The 25,931-nt window shown below is 43.2% G+C and overlaps 1 protein-coding gene across 1 annotated transcript in view; it reads left to right on the top strand.

Annotated features, from left to right (window-relative positions):
* The first annotated feature begins 3,510 nt into the window (after window positions 1-3,510).
* Window positions 3,511-25,931, top strand: part of PKD2L1 (polycystin 2 like 1, transient receptor potential cation channel) — a 43,821-nt gene continuing 21,400 nt past the window's right edge. The window contains exons 1-2 of the mRNA XM_052660994.1: window positions 3,511-3,745; window positions 4,143-4,256. Coding sequence (XP_052516954.1) covers window positions 3,511-3,745; window positions 4,143-4,256 — 349 coding nt within the window. The remainder of the gene's footprint in view (window positions 3,746-4,142; window positions 4,257-25,931) is intronic.

Below are 25,931 nucleotides of genomic sequence, written 5' to 3'. Positions count from 1 at the left end.
CCACTGTTACTTATAAAAGGCTTCTTACTGTTTATGTCTATCGGGGTGAAAAACGTTGAGTCACTCTGTACAGTGCAGAAGGTGGTTTGCAGCTTGCTTCACCCTGTAGAACCTGGACTGTGAATCACCCTAGAATTCCTTTCTCTAAAGTATGGAAAGTGTCCTATCTCAGAGGAACTTCCAAGGAAAACTTATAAGGAGATGGACCACAAGATTTCAGCTTGAAGACTTTGATGTCTCTGAACTCTTTGTCAAGGCCTATCAGATCCCGGAAACCCCGGAGAAGCTGGCTGGGATGGGGAGGCTGTGAAAAGGAGTGCACTGGTGGCAGGCATGGGGTAACCCTCTTTCTGGTGACTGCATGAGGAGAACATGTGACCAAAAATTTTATCTCACTGAAGCAACGGGACCAAGTCATTGAGTGGTTCATGATGAAGAGGTACTTTTGGTTTGAATGAGTCACAAGGCTTGTCATGTGGTTGGAAAACTCTTCTAAGAGGTGCTTTCATTTAAAGACGACTTGTATAATACTTTCCAGGTGAAATGCTATCATTCCATTCTGTTTGTGTCAGCTGAAGTGGAATGGGTGTGGACACAGAGAGTTCTTGGACCCCACTTGTCCTTCAGGGGGCAATGATAACAGAGTCCTGGCTGAAGGTGTCTATCTTAACCATGAACTGCTGTGTCTGAGTGGAATGCACTCGGGTGGGTGTAATGCCAGGATTATTCAATTCGTTGTGTGCTTTGTAGTGCACAGATTATAAAGACTTCTATTTCAGTTCTAAAATAATCCTTAAGTTTAGCAGGACAGGCCTTATTATCAACACTTTGCAGACAGGTAAACAGAGCCTCAGAGGGACTCTTACTGTTACCCAGGACCATCTGATTAGTGTGTTTTTCAGCCAAGAGTTAAACCCGGGAGTTTTGGTTTCAAGTTCAAGCCGCTTGGGTTTGGCTGAGCCGATAAGAGGCAGTCTGAGCCACAGGACTCCCCTGAGATCAGTTGCTTTTTTTTTAACAGAGCAAAGTCAAGTGCCAGTAAGGAGCTGGAGGGCATGGAGAACTGCTGGTCATTGAATCATCAGGAGATCCCACTTCATTACCACATTCGCAACTTCTTGAGTAAGATTTAGCATCCTAAGAATGCAGAACGCCTCTTGAGAAAATTTCTCAAGCTCTGTTGCATAACCTGTGCCCACCGTGGGCCTTATAGTATCCTCAGGACTGAGCAGGGAAACACGTTGGCCAGGTAGGTGACCGAGACAGGTCTCATATCCCTGGCCTTAAGCTCCCTGGGGCCTAGGACCTGTCACGTGATGAACCTCCTTGAGTCCATCCAAACCCCTGCTGATCATAAGCCTCCTTTAGGATATAAAATCACCCCAAAGGAATCAGAAACCATCTCCATTTCCTCTCCCCACTTCTTTGGACTCTAGCTTCCTTTTCATCGCCTCTGTCCCAGAGCTCAGTTTTGCAGGCCAAGGGTCCTTTTGCAATTGTTTGAAAAGCCTGTGGGTGAGAGGTAGAAACTCTTGTTCCTTCACTGTCAGATGGTTTCAGAGCAGATGGGCAGTACAGGCCCGAGTCCTGATCTTTTGTCTTCCCAAAGAAAACCATCACCTTGGAATGTGTCTCATTAACCAGTAAAATGCAAAGAGGGGAACTCTTCTGTCTGGGAGAGCTCACAGAGTTGCTACAGCCCAGTCAGCTACAGTCCAGATGGAGAGTTCATTCCCTCCATAGTGTCCTGGACTGGGGTGGGAGAGCCATGCAGCAGGCCCCGGGGGTAGGACAGCTGCTGTCTCAGATGCTGTAGATGAGAGGAGCTCACTCACGAGGAGCTGAGCCCAGCCCTGAGTTGTCTGGGATCAGGATCTCTTTGTGGGGATACCTAAGACTGCTCACTTCCACCAGGCTGATGTTTTACTGAGCACAAAGGCGGGTGGGTTTCAGGCCAGAACAGCAGTAGAATAGCGCAGAGAGGGAGTCAGGAGCAGGAGAGAGGGCAGCCCCTACTCCAGCCATCAAGGAGGAGGAAAGCACCTGCACCTGTAGGGCCAGCCCTGTTCTGAGCCACAGCGCATGCCTGTAGGCAAGCCAGGGCACTTGCTCAGGGGCTGGAGCTAGGCACAGGCAAGTATCGCTGGGAGTCTTTGCTAGGGTTTTAATTCAGAAACCTAAGATTGGGGGGGAAGAGCCAATCAGCCTTGCTATTTCTCCTGCTGCATTTTGTGCTCCTGCTCACTGTTCTAGGTCCAGCATTAAGCAGAGGCTAAGATAAGCTTGTCAGCTGAGCTGGCGTCAGAGGTACACTCCCCTTAAGGAGTCCCAGGTCACACAGCCCTGCCCTTTGCTCTCTGGTCGTCTTCCCAATCAGTGCTTAGCCTCTTCCCTAAACAGCTCTGCACCCTGCAGGAAGACCTTTCTGGCAGTATAGCTCAGCTGTGAGCTAGTAAGTAAGGAAGTAAGTGAAGTCGCTCAGTCGTGTTCGACTCTTTGCGACCCCATGGACTGTAGCCCACCAGGCTTCTCTGTCCATGGGATTCTCCAGGCAAGAATCCTGGAGTGGGTTGCCATTTCCTTCTCCAGGGGTTCTTCCCGACCCAGGGGTCGAACCCGGGTCTCCCGTATTGCAGGCAGGCACTTTAACCTCTGATCCACCAGGGAAGAGTGTGGACCATTTAAGAGGTCAGGCCTCAGAAAAAAGGATGCAGGTGATCTGGACCTCTGCAGGCGTTCCCCCTCCTCAGCTGCGGTCAGAGACCCTGTTACATAAGTGCCTAAAACAGGGGGACCTCCTCTCATGATCCTTTCCCCCAGCTGTGAGGGTGGAATAAGGGGGAAGAGCCCCCCTTCTTCACCCCACCGGGGCTCAGCTCAAGGCGAGACCATAACAGAGCCTCAGACACCATTGACTGGGCCCGGAGGCAGGCAGCACTTTTCCATCCCTGTGCCTGGCCTGGGTCCCCACCCCAATCCACGGTGGCCCTTTCCACTCATTTTAGTGGAAATGAGTTCAGACCTGCAGTGAAGTTCCAAGGCCTCCCTCTGCTCCCAGCCCCACCCATTGCTCTTTCATTACCTCTTCTACCAGGTCGGGGAGCATCCTTCACAGGCCCCATCTGCAAAAAGCCCTGCTCTCCCCAGTGTTTAGCTCTCTTGCCCCACCTTCCTTCCAAACCCAGTCTCCACACCTTCCTATTCCCCCATCTAACCCCTGCCTCCCAGCTCCCTCCCACCCTCTTTCTTCTTGTCCCCTGCACTTGCTGAGGGGAGAGAGCCCCTGACACAGCACTGACGTCATTCCCCACCCTCCACCTCCTCTGCTCCCTCCCTGCAGCGGGCACAGACTCCCCTACAGAAGGCTGCAGGCAGAGGCTGCAGGAGACCAGCTGTCCTCACATTCCCTTCCCTTTGCCCCCTGCTGGCTAGGCTAACCTGTGCCTTTGTTCTCTCTTTCTCCAGGTGAGAGTGGGTACCTGAGGTGCCAGGTCCCCTGCCTCATCCCCCATGAATGCTGTGGGAAGCCCCGAGGAGCAGGAGCTTCAAGAGCTGGGGAGCGGAGCCTGGGACAACCCCACCTACAGCGGCCCCCCCTCCCCTCAAGGGACCCTCCAGATCTGCACCATCTCCAGTGCAGTGCTGCCTCAACCCCAGCCCAAGCAGCCTGAAGATGGACCCCAGGAGAAGGCACACAGGACCCTGGTGTCCAGCTGCTGCCTTCGCGTCTGTCGTGGCATCAGAGGTGCCTGGTGGGGGGAGGCACCTCCTGAGATACTGGGGTTGGGAGAAGGGACCAGCTGAGGCTTTGGGAAGGGGATACAGTATGAAGATGTATCTTTGGGGTTTGTGAACGGTCTGTGTCAGATCTGAATGCCCCAGAGTACAGAGGCTAGTGTGGTGGTCTCTCAGAGGGAAAGCCTGGCACGGTCATCTTTTGGGGACCCAGAAGCGTATGTGGGAGCTAGTTTGAGGGAAGACATGGATGTGATGATACCCTAGCCTGCCCCACCTGGGGTAAGGTGATGGGAAAAGGGGCTGGGGTGGAAACGAGCATAAATTCCAGGGACTGGTTGGTGGGATAACTGGAAGGAACCCTGCTGTGGGAATTCTGGACATCTTTCCAATGTCCCTCCCTTTAGGACTTTGGGGAACAACCTTGACTGAGAACACAGCTGAGAACCGGGAGCTGTATGTCAAGACCACCCTGAGGGAGCTTTTGGTATACGTCGTGTTCCTGGTGGACATCTGTCTCTGTGAGTAACGTCTGTCTCTGTGTACATCTGTGTGTGATCAGCACCTGTGTGTACAGCAACTGTGTACACACCTCTGTGGGCAGCGTCTGTGGGGACAGCTTCCTCTACTTGTGTGAGCAGAGGATCCTAGGATCCTTGGATTCACCGTGTCCTAGGATCTTTATATCAATAATAACATTCTATTTTATACCTTTCCAGCGTCAGGCCTTTGAATTAAAAAGAACACGTCACTGAGTTCAGGAGAAAAAGGCAGACTGTGGGAAAACTTCATACAAGTTGCTTTGTCAAGCGTTACAAGGGGGAATCCACTTTTTTGTTGTTGTTTGTTTCATTTTTAGGGGAATCCACTTTTTAAGTTCAAGTTCTTGATACTGACTTAGCAACCACTGTTCTCTGTTAGTAGGTGGAAGTTTTTAACCTTCTGTAAAGAGTGGATGACACTCTTTTCTGTTCAGAAAAAAATAGTTTGGTGGGTTTCACAGAGTTATCATGGACTAGGTTTGATCCACATTTCTTTGGAGGCGGGAAGAAAAAGATTCAGGCAGGCCTTAGAACTCACATCCCTAATAAAAGGGTTAAAGATGCAAATGGTGTGGCAATCAGTGCAGCTAAGATTCTCCCATGTGAGAGAGCACCATGCCACAGGTATGGAGGGAAGCTTATCTGAAGCTCTATCTATGGATATAAGCTGGGAAGGTTTGGTCTGTCCCTTGAGAGAAGCAAGTGAAAAGCTAGATCAATGAGTCATGGAAGAACAAATAACTGGAGTTCGTGATAAAGATGGATTGAACAGATGCTATAAGGCGTATAGGTAAGCGTGCTTTGAACTTAGTTAATTGCTGCTTTAAGTTCTCGCATAAGTGAATTTTGGTTAGTTTGATAGAGTTGTGTGGGTACGTGTGTGTTGACTTGAAGCTGCAGCTTAGATCATACAGCTAAGGTGCCTCCATTACTAGGTGACTTTATACCTCACAGAGGGCTTCCCTGGTAGCTCAGCTTAAAGAATCCACTTGCAATGCAAGAGACCCCAGTCGATTTCTGGGTCAGGAAGATCTCCTGGAGAAGGGTTAGGTTACCCACTTCAGTATTCTTGGGCTTCCCTGGTGGCTCAGATGGTTAAAAAAAATCTCCCTGCAATGCATGAGACCTGGATTTCATGCCTGGGTTGGGAAGATCCCCTGGAGGAGGGTATGGCAACTCAGTCTAGTATTCTTGCCTGGCGAATCCCCATGGGTAGAGAAGCCTGGTGGGTTACAGTCCACAGGGAGGCAAAGAATCAGACGCGACTGAGCAGCTAAGCACAGCACATACCTCACAGAAGTCTCTGTTCTTTCTAGGTTGCATAAATATTCTGCAAGTAGAATCTGAAGATCTGATAATATAATTTTGGTTAAAAATTTCATCATGTTGTGAGCCATCCACATCTATATGAGCCCTCTAGGAAAGCTGAGGGCTGTTTTGGTTGTACTCGGTTGGGACTCATTCTGTGGGGAGAGGAGGGTGGTTCTGTGTTTACCATAGGCCATCAGCACGGGGTGAGACAGAGTACGTGGGGAGCAACAGTCGACCCAGGGCATGTTTTGTGGGACCCATTTTATTCCTCTCGGCAAATGACTGTCACAAATTCATTTGTTGACATACTGTCTTTTTGTCTCAACCATCTGCTAGGAAGGAGTGTTTCTCTCCGTTTTCAGATCCTGTGACAGCAGCTGTAACATGCAGGCAGAGCCTTTCTTTATAAATGACTGGAAAGTCTCTATTTCCAGAGCAAGATTGGGAGGTTTCTGGATCCCCACAGTTAGAGTGAACCATTCTGGCTTCAGGGTGGGAAGCTACCGTTCTCAGAGCCCAGTAGTCCATCTGCTCACATTCTCCACTTTTTGAGATCCCAATGCACTGCCGAACACTAGGTGGTCTGTAACTTGCCAAAGTCTGAGTCATAGACTCAATCCAATGATCACAGAATCTTTGTGTGGCCAGGAGCTTTACAGGTCATCTAGTTCAAAGAGAAGGAAACGGCAACCCACTCCAGTGTTCTTGCCTGGAGAATCCCAGGGATGGGGGAGCCTGGTGGGCTGCCGTCTATGGGGTCGCACAGAGTTGGACACGACTGAAGCGACTCAGCAGCAGCACCTCAAAGAGATAGAAATCCTTTCTCTTTGACCCTCCCTGTGGTGCTCTGTCAGGTGACTACAACCTGTGGTGCATCCGTGAGAGTTCCACTGTTTCACAGGGCAGCCCTATTTCCTTCCATCCACGGAGCTCCCCCTTCTGTACCAGACCCTGGACCGAGATACGCAGAGATGACTGATCCTTGGGCCTTTCAGGGGCTCAACCTTCTCCTTTTGAGAACTCCCCTCTATTGAGCCATCTACTTCCCTGTTATTCTCCAAAGTGACAATTCTTCAGCTGTATGAATGAATGTGGTGATCTGTTCTCTGAATTAGATACCTGCTAATTTCCCACTAAACCAATCATTATAAAATGGTTTCCAGAAGTGGTATTATGCAGAGATTGAAGGCATGGGCTCAAACACAGACTTGGGTTCAAACACCATGTTCTACCATTTACCAGGTGAGGGATCTTGAGTAAGTAGCTTAACTTGTTTGAGGTTTTGTTTTCTCTTCAGTACTTACCCAGTCTAATAGGATTCTTACATGAGATACAAGAAGTAAGATCCATGGACTCATTACTTCCATGCCTAGCATATATATTCCATAATGCTCACCATCCTGATTGCCTGTCTCCAGGCCTGATCTATGTGATACCCCTAATGGACAAAATACTCCATAGTCAATCCAACCAGTTCAGAGTTCTGTGATGCTGTTACTCCAGAACTGAGGGATGTATGAGGACAGGCAGAGGAAGTAATGTCTGAACTAAAACCTGAATGAGGAGGAGAATTCCACTCCCTGAAAGGTGAAGATGAGGAAGTTTCTGGGTAAAGGGAATAATGTGTGCCAAGCCCCAGAAATGACAGAAGGCACAGTTTAGTGAGAGTGCATCAGTGTGGCTGGAGCAGGGATTTGAAGAACACAGTGGTAAAGGCAGACAAGGCCAGCCATTTAAGCAGAGGGTGTAGTGAAGGGCTTTATAAGGTATAATAAGTAGTTGGGATATTATCCTGAGGACCCTGTAAAGTCTTATAAGTACAGACTGCCAGCCCCCCTCAAGAACTTTCTTTTGAAAGAGAATTTGGAGGCCTTCATATTCTGATGATTCCTACAACATGCAACAGAATACCACTAATACTAGTTTCCTAGGCCCCCTCCTCTCACAGCCCCTTCCTTGCTTCAGGCTAATTTTCAGGTAACACTGAGCCTTTGACAAGGTCTCAGCAGGGCTTCTTTGGTGCTCTCCAGGGTCCTGACCTCACCTGTCTAGCGTCTTCGCTTCTTCACTCAGCCTCCCTGAGCTCTGGCCATCTGCAACTAGACTAAATATTCTCAGTGGGGATGATGTAGCCCTCAAAGGAGTGAAAATAGTTGCCTTCAGGGCAAAACAACCCCGCATAGCTATTTCTATAGCTTTTGGATCTCCAAAGGACCCTAGTGCATGAGCTAATGTAGAAAATGTATGTGATATTGAAATTTAATTAGGGTATAGGATAGTTAGGAAAAAATGTCTAAAGAGGCTCCTGGGTTAGGGTACAATGCAAAAAATGTTAAGAAACACTAGACTGTACCTACTTTAATTTTGCTAGTTAGTGTGCTGACTAAACTTTCCTGCCTAAGGATAGGGATGCAAGTCCCAGCCATTGAATCTGGCATAAAGCAGAATGGCTATTGTTCTATCAGAATGCTGTCTTCTAGGAACTGCCATGACATCTGGTTGGATATGTACTGTATCAATTCGCTTTTTTCCCCATCAGTTCCTGAGACTAGGTTCAGCTGCTACAGGACACATATTTGGCATTAAGCTATGGCATAATGGAAAGATCAGGATATTGGAGTCAGAAAAACTAGATTCAGATGCCAGCTCTTCTCCTTACTAGTTTTGTGATTTTAAGTACTTCCTTGTTGGTAGAACAAGGATAATAATACTTATGGAGATAATGTATAAAGAACCTCACACAATCATTGATAGTATTTATCTTTGTGTGTAGGGGATTTCCAAATACTTGAACTTTTAGTCTGCTGGTAAAAAAAAAATACCTTTCAAGAAAGAAGCAAGTCTGAAAAGACTGTATACTGTAGGATTCTGACTATGTGACATTCTGGAAAAGGCAAAACTATGGAGATAGTGGAAGGACCCCTCACCTCCACACACACAGAGCCAGGGTGGTGCCTGCTATGATTGATGAGGTTACGTTGCCACATCATCATCATCCAAAGTCCATACTTCACATTATGGTCACTCTTGATGCTGTATATTCTGGGAGTTTAGAATGAAATTCTCCAGGCTAGAATACTGGAGTGGGTAGCCTTTCCCTTCTCCAGGGGATCTTCCCAACTCAGGGGTCGAACCCAGGTCGTATGCATTGCAGGCAGATTCTTTACCAGCTGAGCCACAGGGGAAGCCATATGCCATAGTATATGACTGATGAAGTCATGTTGCCTCGTCATCATATTGTGTACTTTCACTTGGAATTGTATCATAGTTGCTCATGTTTCTAAGTGTTTTTTATATTTTCATTTTAAAGACTACAGTCACACCACAGTTGACTAAAACATTTCTCCTGTTATTTCAGTATTTGCCTAGAATAGGTAAATATATCAATACTTGCTGCTTTTTTTCACCACTTTTGTTGAATTACCTCCTTGGAATTTCCAGGGAGAGAGGTTACTATGCCAAAGACAGGAATGTCTTCTTAGTACTTGCTATGTGCTATTATTTTGTCTCTGTAAGCAATCATATAAATTTATTATATTGCTAGCATTGTAAGATCACACCAATTTTGTCACAACTTTGATAACATTGAATATTCTTATTTATAATTTTTATTATTAAATAGGCAAAACAGTACAGTTTGCCTTAATTTATTTGTCTTTGGTCAAATAAGTGAGGATGGACAGTTTTCTCATGTTTTAATATATTGTGTGTTTATTTTTGTATAAATTGCATAAGAAATACATTTTAAGAAGAGCAAGGAAGAAGATTGGGGGTGAAGTTTGGCACATTAGACCCTAGGTGAGGGACCAACCACCAAGAGGCTCACTTCCAAGATGTGGGTTCCTGGGGCTGGAAAGAATAGTCAGCTAGGTCAGGCATCACCTGCACAGCAATTTGGCCTGGGTTGTGCACTAGTAAACTATGGTGGTTAGCCATACTAACTACATTTCTTCTCCATTATGCTTTGGTTCAGGAACTGGGTGGATCTAGACACCAGGGTATTTGGAGTCTCATCTGGTTAAAATAAATCTGTCTTTTTGATAGGGGCATTATGGGTGAACTATCAGTCTTTTCATAATAACCATATCAGTTGTGCAGTCCTTTAAATCTTACGAAGAGCTTTCACACCTGTTATCTCATTTGATCCTGACAGCAATCCTGTAAGGAGTAGATACTATTATTTCCGTTCCACAGCTTAGAAAGCTGTTATGATTGTCATTATGAATAGTCCAGGTATGATCAATAATTCAGTCTGGTTCCTGATGGGTAGAGTCACTCCTATTCCTGGGCAGAGAAAGTGCTTAAGAATGATCTTCCTGCCCCCTCCCCTTCCCTCCCACCATCATGCTATTTCTGAAAGGGCTTCCAGCCTTTTGTCTTCTTGGCAGGATGGCTGTAGCCTTTTGTTGATGGAGGAGACATTGAAGGTCTTTGTGTAGAAACAATGGCTGTTTGTTTTAGGAGACAGTATTGTTATCTCAAAGGCGCACCTGGGACTGTCCCTCACTCCCCTCGAATAGAAGCAGCTCCGAGCCAAGACAAGGCTGAATCTGGTCACCATGGAGCTGTGGAGGAAGACAAAGACTGTTGGCCTTATATCTACACACCAATTAATGTCAACTGGATGTTCTTTATCCACTACTGGTTGTCAGGAAATGCCTGCCTCTGTTCACTCAGCTTTCTTTTAGTGGATTTTAAGGTTCTGTCTGTAGACTGATGGAATCTTACACTAACAGGAGAGGCTGGAGAAAGCTTGGAGATTAGGAAGAATATGTCTCTTTTTTAGATTGAGATACAATCGATAATGTACCATTGTATTAGTTTTAGAGGTACAACATGATCTGATATACTTACATATTATTAAAGGATTACCACAGTAAGTTTAGTTAAGTTTAGATTATCAGCACATATAATTACAGTTTTTTTTTTCTTATAGTGAGAACTTTTAAGATCTACTGTCTTAGCAGGTTTTCAAATATAGTCACCAGCCCTGTGGCCCAAGACTCACTTCTTATAACTGGAAATTTTTACATTTTGGCCGCTTTCACCCATTTTGCCCACCTCCTGCATCTGTTAACCACCAATAGGTTCTCTGTATCTATGAGTTCAGGAGGTTGAGATGGTTTTCTTTTTGTTTTTTTTGTTTGTTTGTTTCTTTGTTTGGTTTTTAAGATTCTACCAGTAAGTAAAGTCACACAGTATTTCTCTCTTTACATACAAACATACATGCATCACCTTCTCTATCCATTCATCCATCAGTGTTTCCATGTCTTGGTTATTGCAAATAATATTGCAGTAAACATAGGGGTGTACAGACTTCGTTTCCTTTGAATAAATACCTAGAAATAAAATTACTGGATCATGTGATAATTTTATTTTTAATTTTTTGAGAAACCTTCACAGAAGATGGCTTTCTTAACTGAGTGTCCCTAGAATTAACGAAGAAAGGAACAGAAAGATATTAGAGGGTAAGGAAATATCTTTGGGTGAGCCCCAACCCCCATGTGGCTGTAATGATGGCAGAAGATAATTGGTCATATGGAATCATAACATTAGTGAAGGCACAGTGGTGATGGAGATAGTATGGGACCTGGAATAAGATGACTTCCTTCAAATGATGGTGAGACCACTTATTAGACATGTGCCTTTGATAAGATGTAAGTCAAGATATTTAAATCCCTGGAGGCTTTGATTTCCTTGTATTTCAAATGAGGATAATGTCTGCTTTGTGAGACTAGTGGGGGAAAAAAAGTACTTAATATGGTGCTTGGCGTATAGTAGGCTTTCAATAAATACCAGTTGTCATTCCACATCATTTCCATAAATTTGAAAAATATGGAAATGAAAAGTTTAACCCACCAGAACCTGAGATCTGTTTGAAAATACCAGTATAATGCTTAGCAAGGATCAGAAAGACCAGCCCTCCAGATGAGGTTGCCAAAGATTAAGAATGGCCATAAGGGGGCTTCCCTGGTGGTCCAGTGGCTAAGACTCCATGCTCCCAATGCAGGGGCATGGGTTTTGATCCCTGGTTAGGGAACTAGATCTCACATGCCACAATTAAGAGTTTACTGGTTGCAACTAAGACCCGGCATAGTAAAAAAAAAAAAAAAAAAAGGATGACCATGGGATAATAATTTCATGCCTCTACTAGCATACTTAGTTAACCATGGCCCATCCAGACCCAGAGAATTAAGATGTCCTTCCAGTACTAGGGTGAGATGATCTGAGTCAATTAAACCTAAATGATAGAGATTTAGGCCCTACCAGCAGGCTTTGGGGCTTCCCTAGTGGCTCAGGGAGTAAAGAATCCACCTATAATGCAGAAGACTTGGTTCAATCCCTGGATTAGAAAAATCCCCTGGAGGAGGGCATGGCAACCCACTCCAATATTCTTGCCTAGAGAGTCCCCATGGACCGAGGAGCCTGGCGGGCTGCAGTCCATGGGGTTGCAAAGAGTCGGACATGACTGAGTGACTCAGCACAGCACAGCACAGCAGGCCTGGATCTGTGTTTGCTGTAGCAGAATTCCCTGGTGCCCTGGAATTTCCAGGGCTGGATCACTCTTATAAGACCAGCGGGTCTGGACATATCCTCCCGTCCAGTGCTGAATGATAACTTGTCATTTAGTTTTCTCCCGTTTAGGGGGCTGTCACTGGTCTCTAGAAACAAACCATACATTTAAATGCTAGATCTTAGGATCAGGGAAAGGGTTTTTCAGAACTATGACTATGCTTGAGGCTTCCCAGGTAGGTCAGTGGTAAAGAATCCACCTGCCAATACAGGAGACGTGGGTTTGATCCTTGGATCGGGAAGATCCCTGGAGAAGAAAATGGCAACCTATTCTAATATTAGTGCTTGGGAAATCCCATGGATAAAGGATCCTGGCAGGCTATAGTCCATGGGGTCACAAAAGAGTCATACATGACTTAAGAACTAAAAACCAACAGCAACATGACATGCTTCAGGCAAGTGCAGAAGTGCAGGCACCACCAGCTGATGAAATCTGGGCCGCTGCAAGTGTAAGTGGCCAGGGAAAGAACACACAGTTCACATTTAGAAGGCATGAGTCTGAGTGCTGACTCTGCCTCTTGCCAGCTAAATGACCTGAGCTAGTCAAATAGCTCTGAACCTCATGATTCATAGGGAACTGCTCATGAATAAGGTGGAATAATCACACCATGTCTGACCGGCTATTTGGAGATGTGCAGGGGAAAGGTCTTTGTAAAGTATGTACTGTGGTACACAGATAAGGGATTATAATAATATTGATAATGATCTCTTTACACTATGGGATGGTGGCAGGGGAAAGCCTAGGGTTTTAAGTTCAGGCAGATTCTCAAGTCTGGGTGGAGGCGCTAGTCACAAAAATAGGCAAAGGGCAGTGGTTCTAAAAGGTGTGCTCTAAGGACACCTGGATATATCCTGAGACCCTTTCAGGGGTTCCTGAGAACAAAATGTTTGTGAACCACTGACTTAGAGAATGAATCTGAGCTAGTCAAACCAAATTATTTCACAGCACTGAGGAAAAGGACAAATGAGACAAAGAGAGCTTATTAGGAAAAAGTTCAGATGAAGGACAAGAGCCTGGATATTCACACATTGATTCATTCAAACATATATGAAGTCCTGGCTTCCCTAGTGGCTCAAATGGTAAAGAATTGAAACCTGGGTTCAATCCCTGGCTGGGGAAGATCCCCTGGAGAAGGAAATAGCAACCTCCTCCAGTGTTCTTGCCTAGAGAATTCCATGGACAGAGGAGCTGGGCAGGCTATAGTCCATGGGATCTCAAAGAGTCAGACACGACTGAATGACTGACTTTCACTTTTCACTATGTCAGGCCCTAGGCCAACGGTAAAAGGGTTTGAAATACAGAGATTCACCGTCTGCCTTCAAGGAGGAAAGATGGTAGAAATGTAAAGCAACAGTGTCATGGTGTGATGAATACAATGGTGAAGGGGTGTGCTGGACTATGGCAAGATGTGGGGGATGAAATGGTCAGAGCAATCTGGAACGCTTGCAGCTCCCAGAGGCCGGCAAGTGTTTGCATCTGAGGAGACCCAGAGTCAATGCCAGAGAGGCCTAAAGTCATTGCTGTTTGCTTGCTTGTTTGTTTTAACATCATTGGCTTTCAGCCTGGAGGAGGCAGGGGTTGGAGGAGGTAGCCAGAGCCAGCTAAGGCCTCGGACTATAGAAACACAAGAACTTTGCTGTACTCCGAGTCTGAAAGGACAAGTATAACAGGAAAATGTAAAACAGTATTTTTCCTCATTCCTTACAAAAAATTCCAACCCCCTCCCCCAAATTTCTGGGAACATCTTTATTGAAATGTTGTTTTAAAAAGTCCAATAAGGCCACTGTTATTAACCACTATTAACAGTTTGGTGTGCATTATTTGAGCCATTTTCTAGGCACATAACAAATGGTGGTGGTGGTGGTTTAGTCTCTAAGTCATGTCCAACTCTTGTAGCCCCATGGATTGTAGCCTGCCAGGCTCCTCTGTCCATGGGGTTTCCTAGGCAAGAATACTGGAGTGGGTTGCCATTTCCTTCTCCAGGGGGATCTTCCAGACCCAGAGATTGAACCCATATCTGCTGCTTTGCAGGCAGATTCTTTACAGCTGAGAGCTTATGGTGAACAATGTTGGATTCCTGATCTCCAAAGAAGATTTAGCTTCAGGACCAGGGACCAGGCTTGATCACTCAAGAGCTTTTGTGTAGCAGTTTTATTAAAGTACGAAAAGAGACAGAGAAAGCTTCTGATACAGACATCAGAAGGGGGATTAGGAGTGCCCCCCCCCCCCCCGCAGCGAGTATTAGCAAAGGAGTTATACTTTTTAAATTGGTTATCACAATAAATTAAAAGAATGTCTCAAGGTTCCATGGGGTCAAAAAGAGTATGACACAACTCACTCCAGTACTCTTGCCTGGAGAATCCCATGGACAGAGGAGCTTGGTGGGCCACAGTCCATGGGTCGCAAAGAGTCGGACATGACTGAGCACCTTCACTTCAATTCAAATACACACACACAGACCCACTCCAACAGTTTGCATTTTAAGATAACAGGATTAGTCAGAAGGTTTTTAAGAAGTAGAAACCTCTCAACCAGGATACATTGTTGTTCTATAATCCTTCAGTTCAGTTCAGTTCAGTTGCTCAGTCGTGTCTGACTCTTTGCGACCCCATGATCTCAGCACGTCAGGCCTCCATGTCCATCACCAACTCCTGGAGTTCACCCAAATTCATGTCCATCGAGTCAGTGATGCCATCCAGCCATCTCATCCTCTGTCGTCCCCTTCTCCTCCTGCCCTCAATCCCTCCCAGCATCAGGGTCTTTTCCAGTGAGTCAACTCTTCGCATGAGGTGGCCAAAGTATTGGAGTTTAAGCCTCAGCATCAGTCCTTCCAAAGAACACCCAGGGCTAATCTCCTTTAGGATAGACTGGTTGGCTCTCCTTGCAGTCCAAGGGACTTGCAAGAGTCTTCTCCAGCACCACAGTTTGAAAGTATCAATTCTTCGGCACTCAGCTTTCTTCACAGTCCAACTCCCACATCCATACATGACCACTGGAAAAACCATAGCCTTGACTAGACAGACCTTTGTTGGCAAAGTAATGTCTCTGCTTTTGAATGTGCTATCTAGATTGGTCATAACTTTCCTCCCAAGGAGTAAGCATCTTTTAATTTCATGGCTGCAATCACCATCTGCAGTGATTTTGGAGCCCCCCAAAATAAAGTCTGACACTGTTTCCTCATCTATTTCCCATGAAGTGATGGGATCAGATGCCATGATCTTAGTTTTCTGAATGTTGAGCTTTAAGCCAACTTTTTCACTCTCTTCCTTCACTTTCATCAAGAGGCTTTTTAGTTCCTCTTCACTTTCTGCCATAAGGGTGGTGTCATCTGCATATCTGAGGTTATTGATACATCTCCCGGCAATCTTGACTACAGCTTGTGCTTCTTCCAGCCCAGCGTTTCTCTTGATGTACTCTGCATAGAAGTTACATAAGCAGAGTGACAATATACAGCCTTGACGCACTCCTTTTCCTATTTGGAACCAGTCTGTTGTTCCATGTCCAGTTCTAAAAGTTGCCTCCTGACCTACATATAGGTTTCTCAAGAGGCAGGTCAGGTGGTCTGGTATGCCCATCTCTTTCAGAATTTTCTACAGTTTACTGTGATCCACACAGTCAAAGGTTTTGGCATAGTCAATAAAGCAGAAATAGATGTTTTTCTGGAACTCTCTTGCTTTTTCCATGATCCAGCGGATATTGGCAATTTGATCTCTGGTTCCTTTGCCTTTTCTAAAACAAGCCTGAACATCTGGAAGTTCATGGTTCACGTATTGCTGAAGCCTGGCTTGGAGAATTTTGAGCATTACTTTACTAGCATGTGAGATGAGTGCAATTGTGCAGTAGTTTGAGCATTCTTTGGCATTGCCTTTCTTTGGGATTGGAATGAAAACTGAACTTTTCCAGTCCTGTGGCCACTGCTGAGTGTTCCAAACTTGCTGGCATATCGAGTGCAGCACTTTCACAGCATCATCTTTCAGGATTTGAAATAACTCAACTGTAATTCCATCACCTCCACTAGCTTTGTTCATAGTGATGCTTTCTAAGGCCCACTTGACTTCACATTCCAGGATGTATGGCTCTAGGTGAGTGATCACACCATTGTGATTATCTGGGTTCTGAAGATCTTTTTTGTAGAGTTCTTCTGTGTATTCTTGCCACCTCTTCTTAATATCTTCTGCTTCTGTTAAGTCCATACCATTTCTGTCCTTTACTGAGCCCATCTTTGCATGAAATGTTCCCTTGGTATCTCTAATTTTCTTGAAGAGATCTCTAGTCTTCCCCATTCTGTTTTCCTCTATTTCTTTGCATTGATCACTGAGGAAGGCTTTCTTATCTCTCCTTGCTCTTCTTTGGAATTCTGCATTCAAATGGGAATATCTCCTTTTCTCCTTTGCTTTTCGCTTCTCTTCTTTTCACAGCAATTTGTAAGGCCTCTTCAGACAGCCATTTTGATTTTTTGCATTTCTTTTCCATGGGGATGGTCTTGATCCCTGTCTCCTGTACAATGTCACAAACCTCCATCCATAGTTCATCAGGTACTCTGTCTATCAGATCTAGTCCCTTAAATCTATTTCTCACTTCCACTGTATAATCATAAGGGATTTGATTTAGGTCATACCTGAATGGTCAAGTGGTTTTCCCTACTTTCGTCAATTTAAGGCTGAATTTGGCAATAAGGAGATCGTGATCTGAGCCATAGTCAGCTCCCGGTCTTGTTTTTGCTGACTGTATAGAGCTTCTCCATCTTTGGCTGCAAAGAATATAATCAATCTGATTTCAGTGTTGACCATCTGGTGATGTCCACGTATAGAGTCTTCTCTTGTGTTGTTGGAAGAGGGTGTTTGCTACGACCAGTGCGTTCTCTTGGCAAAATGCTATTAGTCTTTGCCCTGCTTCATTCTGTACTCCAAGGCCAAATTTGCCTGTTACTCCAGGTGTTTCTTGACTTCCTACTTTTGCATTCCAGTCCCCTATAATGAGAAGGACATCTTTTAAGGGTGTTAGTTCTAAAAGGTCTTGTAGGTTTTCATAGAACCGTTCAACTTCAGCTTCTTCAGCATTACTGGTTGGGGCATAGACTTGGATTACTGTGATATTGAATGGTTTGCCTTGGAAACGAACAGAGATCATTCTGTCGTTTTTGAGACTGCATCCAAGTACTGCATTTCAGACTCTTTTGTTGACCACGATGGCTACTCCATTTCTTCTGAGGGATTCCTGCCCGCAGTAGTAGATATAATGGTCATCTGAGTTAAATTCACTCATTCCAGTCCATTTTAGTTGGCTGATTCCTACAATGTCGACGTTCACTCTTGCCATCTCCTGTTTGACCACTTCCAATTTGCCTTGATTCATGGACCTAACATTCCAGGTTCCTATGCAATATTGCTCTTTACAGCATCGGACCTTGCTTCTATTACCAGTCACATCCATAGCTGGGTATTGTTTTTGCTTTGGCTCCATCCCTTCATTCTTTCTATAATCCTTAGTACAGAGTTTAGACTGAGTTGCTTGTTGTGTAATCCTCAGGCTTAAAGAAAAAAGCATTTTATGTGACTAAGAGCATGTGACTAATGTTGTTTGTTGTTGTAATCATCAGGCTTAAGGAAAAAACGTTTTATGTGACTAAGGAATGTAGAGGGAAAAAAAGTTTGTCCTTTCCTCCTCCTTGAAAATTCCAGACCCCTATCTCCCCCTGGGAACCCCAGACTTCTTATCAACCCACCTAGGAATTGACTCTCTCACCACTGAGCCATAAGGGAAGCCCAGGCACATATAGGTAGAAATTTTAGAAAAGAGACTTTGGTTGATTTATACTAGATGGTTGTTCTGGGCAAACAGATGAAATGTACCCTGAAGATGATGAGCATAGGAGGCCTTCCCAAGATGTTGATGGCTGATGGCAATAAAGTCAGTGTAGGATCTCTTGATGCACTTTGTAGAAACTAACTCACACTTCAGAATATCTGCGAGAAACTGACAGCTTGCAGTGAAGGCAGGAATCAGATACAATGCTTCTTGCTGGGTACTTCTTTGTTTTTAAAAATATATATTTATGTTTTTACTTATTTCTTTGGGTATGACAGGTCTCAGTTGCAGCATGTGGGATCTAGTTCCCTGACCAGGGATGGAACCTGGGCCCCCTGCATTAGGAGCACAGTCTTTGCCACCTAACCACCAAGAATGTCCCTGGGTGCTTCTATATCCTGGCCCACCTCTCCCAGCATCTCCTTTCTTCTCTCTCATCTCTCTGCCCAGATGCTAGTCCACTTTGCTTTCTTCTCATTTACCTCTGCCCAAAGTATTTGAATCTTCTTTCCTTTTTTAAAAAAACTTTAAATAGCATATTTATTTCCTGCCTTATTTTACAGAGCAATGTAAGGTAAATGTAGTAACCCACACACTAAACTAGAAAATCCTATACAGATAAAATGTGTTTTCAGAGGAAACAGAGTTGGAAGATTAAGACCAGGACGGAATTAAAATAAGATTATGCACAAATACCTTCCTTCAGACAGATTAAAGTTGGGCTTCAATTTTGAATTTCATTAGTATAAGTAAACAAGAGAAGAAATTTGTTACACAATTTGCACTGTACATAAGGATAAAAATAAACGTTTATTAGCAGAAGTAAATTTTACGTTGGTACCTAGGTCAATGAATACATTATAGTGAGGCTTCCTGTAGTTGGTAAACCAGCTCTTCTGATGGCCTGGGTTTTTTTTAACTTTTTTTCCCATGTTTATGTTTTTCTGTTTCCTTTAAATTTTTTTAAATTATGAAAATATGATAACACATTTAAGGAGACTTGGAAAAAACAGAACAAAGTTACATATAATTCTGCTATACATTACAATTATTTTTTAAGTAGATAAATTAAGATTTTTAATTGGAGTTTCAATATCAAACTCTCAAAACTTAATAGAATGAATATATAGAGAAGTAGAAGGATATACCTGAAAAGCATTCAACATAATTAAGATTTATACAATTTTCACACAACAATAGGATACAAATTCTATTGAAGTTCCCATAGACTATAAACTAGGAAACACTAGAACATATCCAGGGACTTAAGACCAGATGCAAATATATGATGGTCTAAAGGTATTGAAATCATAGAAAGTCTGTTCTCTTATCATTGTGGAACTATACTAGGGATTACTATCAAAAGATATTTGAAAATAATCCACGTACCTTCACTTTACCTTTACCACGTAGTTTTAAGTGCAATAGAACATTTCTAAGAGAGATCTTTGACATACCCATTGAAAGCCTCAATAAAATTAGAAGATTGAAAAAGCACAGAGGGTGATTGCAGAGAAGAAAGCATTTAAATGAGAAAGTAATATCAAACAGAAATTAATACCAAAGATACTTTAAAAATCCCATGTATTTGGAAATTAAATGTCCACTTTTAAATGATGGATGTATCTAAGAAGCCATAGCAAGGAAAATTAGAAAATATTTTGTAATAGAATAAAAATGAGAATTCAACAGAATTTGTTGCATTATAGCTGAAGCTGCTCAATGCAATTAAATACAATGTGGAGTCTTGAGTAAGATATGAAATCAAATAGTGGACACTAGCATAAAATTTTGTGAAATTTGAACAAAATCTGTACTTTAGTTAATAATACTCTATCACATGTTAATTTCCTATTTTTTAAACATGATATTTCTTTATATTCTCAGAATTGGATTAGAAGTTTCAAGCCTCATTCAAATTTTTTATTTTTTAAAAACTCAGTAAGATAATAAACTTTCTAGACTTTTAGCAGTAATATTAGATGCCAAAATATGTGGAACTATATCAAAGTTTTGAGTGAATATAAATTCAAAATCTCTCATTCTATTCATACCAAGTCAAACAAGTGGAATCAAAATGTTATAAAATTTTTATCTAGGCAAAAATCCATAAGTTTTCTAAAATATATTTATTATATTATACATACTATTTATATACATGTACACAAAAGCTTTTCTGTGACTTTTGATAAAGGCTTGAGAAAGAACATAAAAAAGACAGAGAAATTGGAAAACAAACTAAATGAAATGGGAGAAGTGAATATGAAATAGAAAAAGAGAAACAAACTAGATAAAAGTAAAAGATCATCATATAGTTTAGTTGTTTTTAAAGGTGGTTGCTGATTAGAAACATATCTGGAGTTTTGGAGAAAAAAAGCAATACCTGAGTATTTGTATTTTTCAAAAAATTCCAAGATAATTCTGATATGCCTCTGGATTGTTAAGTGATTACAGGTTTTTCTATTAAATGGTAGTTTCAGTGATACAGAATTCTATTATTTTCTGCTGACCAGTCATGATATAATTATTGTATTAAGCAGAAATCACAATAATGGAAGAGGTTTATCAGTTTTCATTATCAATAGCCAGACAAAAAGATCATTACAATTGTAAACCGTAATGGAAATGTGATTAACCTAACAATATAAAATAATTACATACAATTTGGGAGGTTAATTAGAGTGTGATAAGTAAAAGTGCATACTTGCACATGTTTTATTTTTTAAAATAATTATTTTAATTGGAGGCTAATTACTTTACAATATTGTAGTGGTTTTTGGCAAACATTGACATGAATCAGCCATGAGCGCACATGTGTTCCCCATCCAGAACCCTCCTTCCACCTCCCTCCGCATCCCATCCCCCAGGGTCATCCCTGTGCACCAGCCCTGAGCACCCTGTCTCACTTGCACATGTTTTCATCCACCCAGCCAGGCTGTCTTTTGGTTGGTGCATTTAACCCATTTACATTTAAAGGAATTACTGGTATGTGTGATCCTATTGTCATTTTCTTAATTGTTTTGGGTTTATTTTATATAGATCTTTTCCCTCTCTCATGTTTCCTGCCTAGAGATGTTCCTTTAGAATTTGTTATAAACCTGACTCGGTGGTGCTGAATTCTCTTAACTTTTATCTGGAAAGCTTTTGCTTTCCCTGTCAAATCTGAATCAGAGTCTTGCTGGGTAGAGTGTTCTTGGTTGTAGACATTTTCTTTTCATCAGTTTAAGTATATTGTGCCATTCCCTTCTGGCTTGTAGAGTTTTTGTTGAGAAATCAACTGATAACTTTATGGGAGTTCCCCTGTATGTTGTTATTTTTCCTTTGTTGCTTTTAATATTTTATCTTTGTCTTTAATTTTTGTCAGTTTGATTACTATGTGTCTCAGTGTATTTCCCCTTTGGGTTTATCCTGCCTGGGACTCTCTGCACTTCCTGGACTTGGTTGACTATTTCTTTTCCCATATTAGGGAAGTTTTCAGCTATTATCTTTTCAAATATTTTCCCAGGTGCCTTCTCTCTCTCTCTTCTCCTTCTGGGACCCCTATGATGTGAATGTTGGTGCATTTAATGTTGTCCCAAGAGTCTCTTAGGCTGTCTTCTTCTTCTTCTTTTTTTTTTTCTTTCTTTTTTCTATATTCTGTTCTGCAGCAGTGATTTCCACCATTCTGTCCTCCAGGTCACTTACCCGTGCTTCTGCCTCAGTTATTCTGCTATTGATTTCTTCCAGGGTATTATTCATCTCTGTTCTTTAGTTCTTCTAGGTCTTTGGTAAACATTTCTTGCCTAGTCTCCATTCTGTTTCTGAGATCCTAGATCACTTTCACTATCATTATTCTGAATTCTTTTTCTGGAAGGTTGCCTATCTTCACTTCATTCAATTGTTTTTCTAGAATTTTATCTTGTCTCTTCATCTGGGACATAATCCTCTGATTTTTCATCCTGATTAGCTTTCTATAATATGGTTTTGTTCTAGCTGCTGTGGGATTATGGTTCTTCTTGCTTATTCTGTCTGGTGGATGAGGCTAAGAGGCTTGTATAAACTTCCTGATTGGAGGGACTAGCAGTGATAAAAACTGGGTCTTGATCTGGTAGGCAGGGCCATGCTTGCTGCTAAGTCACGTCAGTCGTGTCCGACTCTGTGCAACCCCATAGACGGCACCCCACCAGGCTCCCCCGTCCCTGGGACTCTCCAGGCAAGAATACTCGAGTGGGTTGCCATTTCCTTCTCCAATGCATGAAAATGAAAAATGAAAGGGAATTCAGTCAGTTGTGTCTGACTCTTTGTGACCCCATGGACTGCAGCCTACCAGGCTCCTCCATCCATGGGATTTTCCAGGCAAGAGTACTGGAGTGGGGTGCCATTGCCTTCTCCATGCTTAGTAAAGCTTTAATCCAATTTTCTGCTGATGTGTGGGATTTGTTCCCTCCCTGTTAGTTGTTTGGCCTGAGGTGACCCAGCCCTGGGATCTGCAGGGCTCTGTGGTAGGGTTAGGGCTTCCTGGGTAGCTCAGCTAGTAAATAATCTGTCTGCAATTCAGGAAAATCAGGTTCAGTTCTTAGGTTGGGAAGATCTCCTAGAGAAGGATTAAACTACCCACACCAGTATTCTTGGGCTTCCCTGGTGGCTCAGACGGTAAAGAAGTCACCTGCAATGCAGGAGACCTGGGTTCGATTCCTGGGATGGGAAGATCCCCTGGAGGAGGGCATGGCAACCCACTGCAGTATTCTTGCCTGGAGAATCCCCATGCACAGAGGAGCCTGGCGGGCTACAGTCCATGGGGTCACAAAGAGTCAGACACAACTGACCGACTAAGCACAGCCCAGAACAGCATGGTAGGGTTAATGGCAACCTCCAAGAGGACTTAAGCCAAGGGGCAGCTTCCAGGGCTGCTGCTGCCAGTGCCCTTGTCCCTGCAGTGAGCCACTGCCAACCCATGCCACCACACGAGACCCTCCAACACTAGCTGGTAGGCCTGGTTCAGTATCCTCTGCTGCTTTCCCCTGGGTCTTGATGTGCACAAGATTTTGTTTGTGCCTTCCAAGACTGGAGTCTCTGTTTCCCCTACTCCTGTGGAAATCCTGTAATCAAATCCCGCTGGCCTTCAAAGTCAGATTTTCTGGGGATTCCCAGTCCTTTTGCTAGATCCCCAGAATGGGAAGCCTGACATGGGGCTCAGAATATTCAGAACGGTGGGAGAATTTCTTGGGTATTATCGTTCTCCAGTTTGTGGGATGCCCATCCAGCAGATATCAGTTAAGTTGCTTGGTCATGCCCGATTCTTTGCAACCCCATGGACTGCAGCATGCTAGGTTTCCCTGTCCATCACCAACTCCCAGAGTTTGCTCAAACTCCTATGCATCGAGTTGGTGATGACATCCAACCATCTCATCTTCTGTCATCCCCTTCTCCTCCTGCCTTCAATCTTTCCCAGCATCAGGATCTTTACTAAGGAGTCAGTTCTTCTCATCAGGTGACCAAAGTACTGAAGCTTCAGCTTCAGCATCAGTCCTTCCAATGAATATTCAGGGTAGATTTTCTTTATGATTGACTGGTTTGATCTCCTTGCTGTCCAACGGACCCTCAAGAGTCTTCTCTAACACCACAGCTCAAAAGCATCAAATCTTTGGGGCTCAGCTTTCTTTATGGTCCAACTCTAACATCCATACATAACTCCTGAAAGAACCATACCTTCGACTATACGGACGTTTGTTGACAAAGTAATATCTCTGATTTTTAATATGCTGTCTAGGTTGGTCATAGCTTTTCTTCCAAGGAATAAGTGTCTTTTAACTTCATGGCTACAGTCGCTGTCTGCAGTGATTTTGGAGCCCAAGAAAATAAAATCTGTCACTGTCACTGTTTTCTTTGTTTCCCCATCTCTTTGCCATGAAGTGATGGGACCAGATGCCATGATCTTCATTTTTTGAATGTTGAGTTTTAACCCAGTTTTTTCACTCTCCTCTTTCACTTTCATCAAGAGGCTTTTTATTTCCTCTTCACTTTCTGCCATAAGGGTGGTGTCAGGTATAGGATTTGATTTTTATCATAATTGCTCCCCTCCTAGTGTCTCATTCGGAGAAGGCAATGGCACCCCACTCCAGTACTCTTCCCTGGAAAATCCCATGGACGGAGGAGCGTGGAAGGCTGCAGTCCATGGGGTTGCTGAGGGTCAGACATGACCGAACGACTTCACTTTCACTTTTCACTTTCATGCATTGGAGGAGGAAATGGCAACCCACTCCAGTGTTCTTGCCTGGAGAATCCCAGGGACAGGGGAGCCTGGTGGGCTGCCGTCTCTGGGGTTGCACAGAGTCGGACATGACTGAAGAGCCTTAGCATAGCGTCTCATTGTGACTTCTTCTTTGTCTTTGGACATGGAGTATCTTTTTTTGGTGGATTCCAATGTCCTCCTATTGATGGTTGTTCAACAACTAGTTGCAATTTTGGTGTTCTCACAGGAGGAGATAAGCACATGTCCTTATACTCTGCCATCTTGAGCTGTAACCTTCTTTCTTTGGACTTCTTTCTCTGTTCCACTGTCCATAGCCTTTTCCCTGTCCTCTGTCCCTGACACAGCTTCTTGAGATTTCTTTGAAAGGCTATCTCTGATGGGAACTCCAGGAAAATATTGTTCACTTTTGGTTCTTGAACCTGAGAAATGGAATATTGCCTGCCATATCAGTAAACAAAGGATGTTGTAGCTATCAGCAGTTGCAGCCCTCCAACAGGAGCTGGTGAGTCCTGAGAAAACTCAGGAATGAAAGAATACCTGCTATCTAGCAGCCATCAGACTGCAGCCACTCCCTATGGTAACCCTGAGGAAACTCACGATGTCAAAATACAGAATACTGGCCCCACATAGCTGAAGTGCATGCCAAAGGAATGATTTCAGTGAGCCCAGGCTCTTGCATCTTCCCATACACATAAAAGCACTAAATTCCTTAACTTGGGATATTTGGTGTTCTGTCATTGATAATAATCTTTTGATGTTCTGACCACTTGCCCTTTGTTGCAAAACTTCTGTATAATCTGGCTCCCTCCTCACCTCCTCAGAGCAGTTCTCTTAGGGTTACTTGAGATGTTGCCTGCCAGACTTGAAATCCTAAAAATCTCCACCAAATAAACCATTAACTCTCAACTTTTAGATTGTGAATATTTTTTAAAGTTGACAAGCCCCAAGGAAAGTTTGCTTTTTTAATTTTTAAACATTGTTATTTGAAATATAGTTGATTTATAGAGTTGTGCTAATTTCTGCTGTACAGCAAAGTAATTCAGTTATACCTATATGTACATTAAAAAATTCTTTTCCTTTTGATTTATCATAGGATACTGAATATAGTTCTCTGTGCTATACAGTAGGACCTTGTTGTTTATCCACTCCATAAATAATAGCTGATATCTGCTAACTCCAGTCTCCAACTCCACCCTTCCCCAAGCCCTTCCCCCTTGGGAACCACCAGTCTGCTGTCTATGTCCATTAGTCTGTGTCTGTTTCATAGATAGGTTCATTTGTGTCATTTGTATACTCCACATATAAGTGATATCAAATGGTATTTGTCCTTTTCTTTCTGAGTTGCTTCACTTAGTAGCATACATACCATATCTTCTTTATCCATTCATCTGTTGGTGAACATTTCGGCTGCTTCCATGTCTTGGCTATTGTGATTAGTGCTGCTGTGAACATAATGGTGCATGTATCTTTTTTGATTAGTTTTGTCTGGATACATTCACAGGAGTGGGGTTGCTGGATCATATGATAATTCTATTTTTAGTTTGTTTGAGGAACCTCCATACTATTTTCCATAGTGGCTGTACCAGCTTACATAGGGAAAGTTTGATAATGTGTTTCAAGGCATTCAGGCCCTTCAAAGTGATAATGACATGTCTCTCTTTAAATTATTTTAAAGTCAGTTCATATGTTAATTACCTAAATATGTCTTCCCTTTCTGTAGAACCATTTG

This window comes from Budorcas taxicolor, chromosome 23 (genome assembly GCF_023091745.1).
Source record: "Budorcas taxicolor isolate Tak-1 chromosome 23, Takin1.1, whole genome shotgun sequence".
Classification (NCBI taxonomy): Eukaryota; Metazoa; Chordata; class Mammalia; order Artiodactyla; family Bovidae; genus Budorcas; species Budorcas taxicolor.
This window is presented reverse-complemented; position numbering and strand designations above follow the sequence as displayed.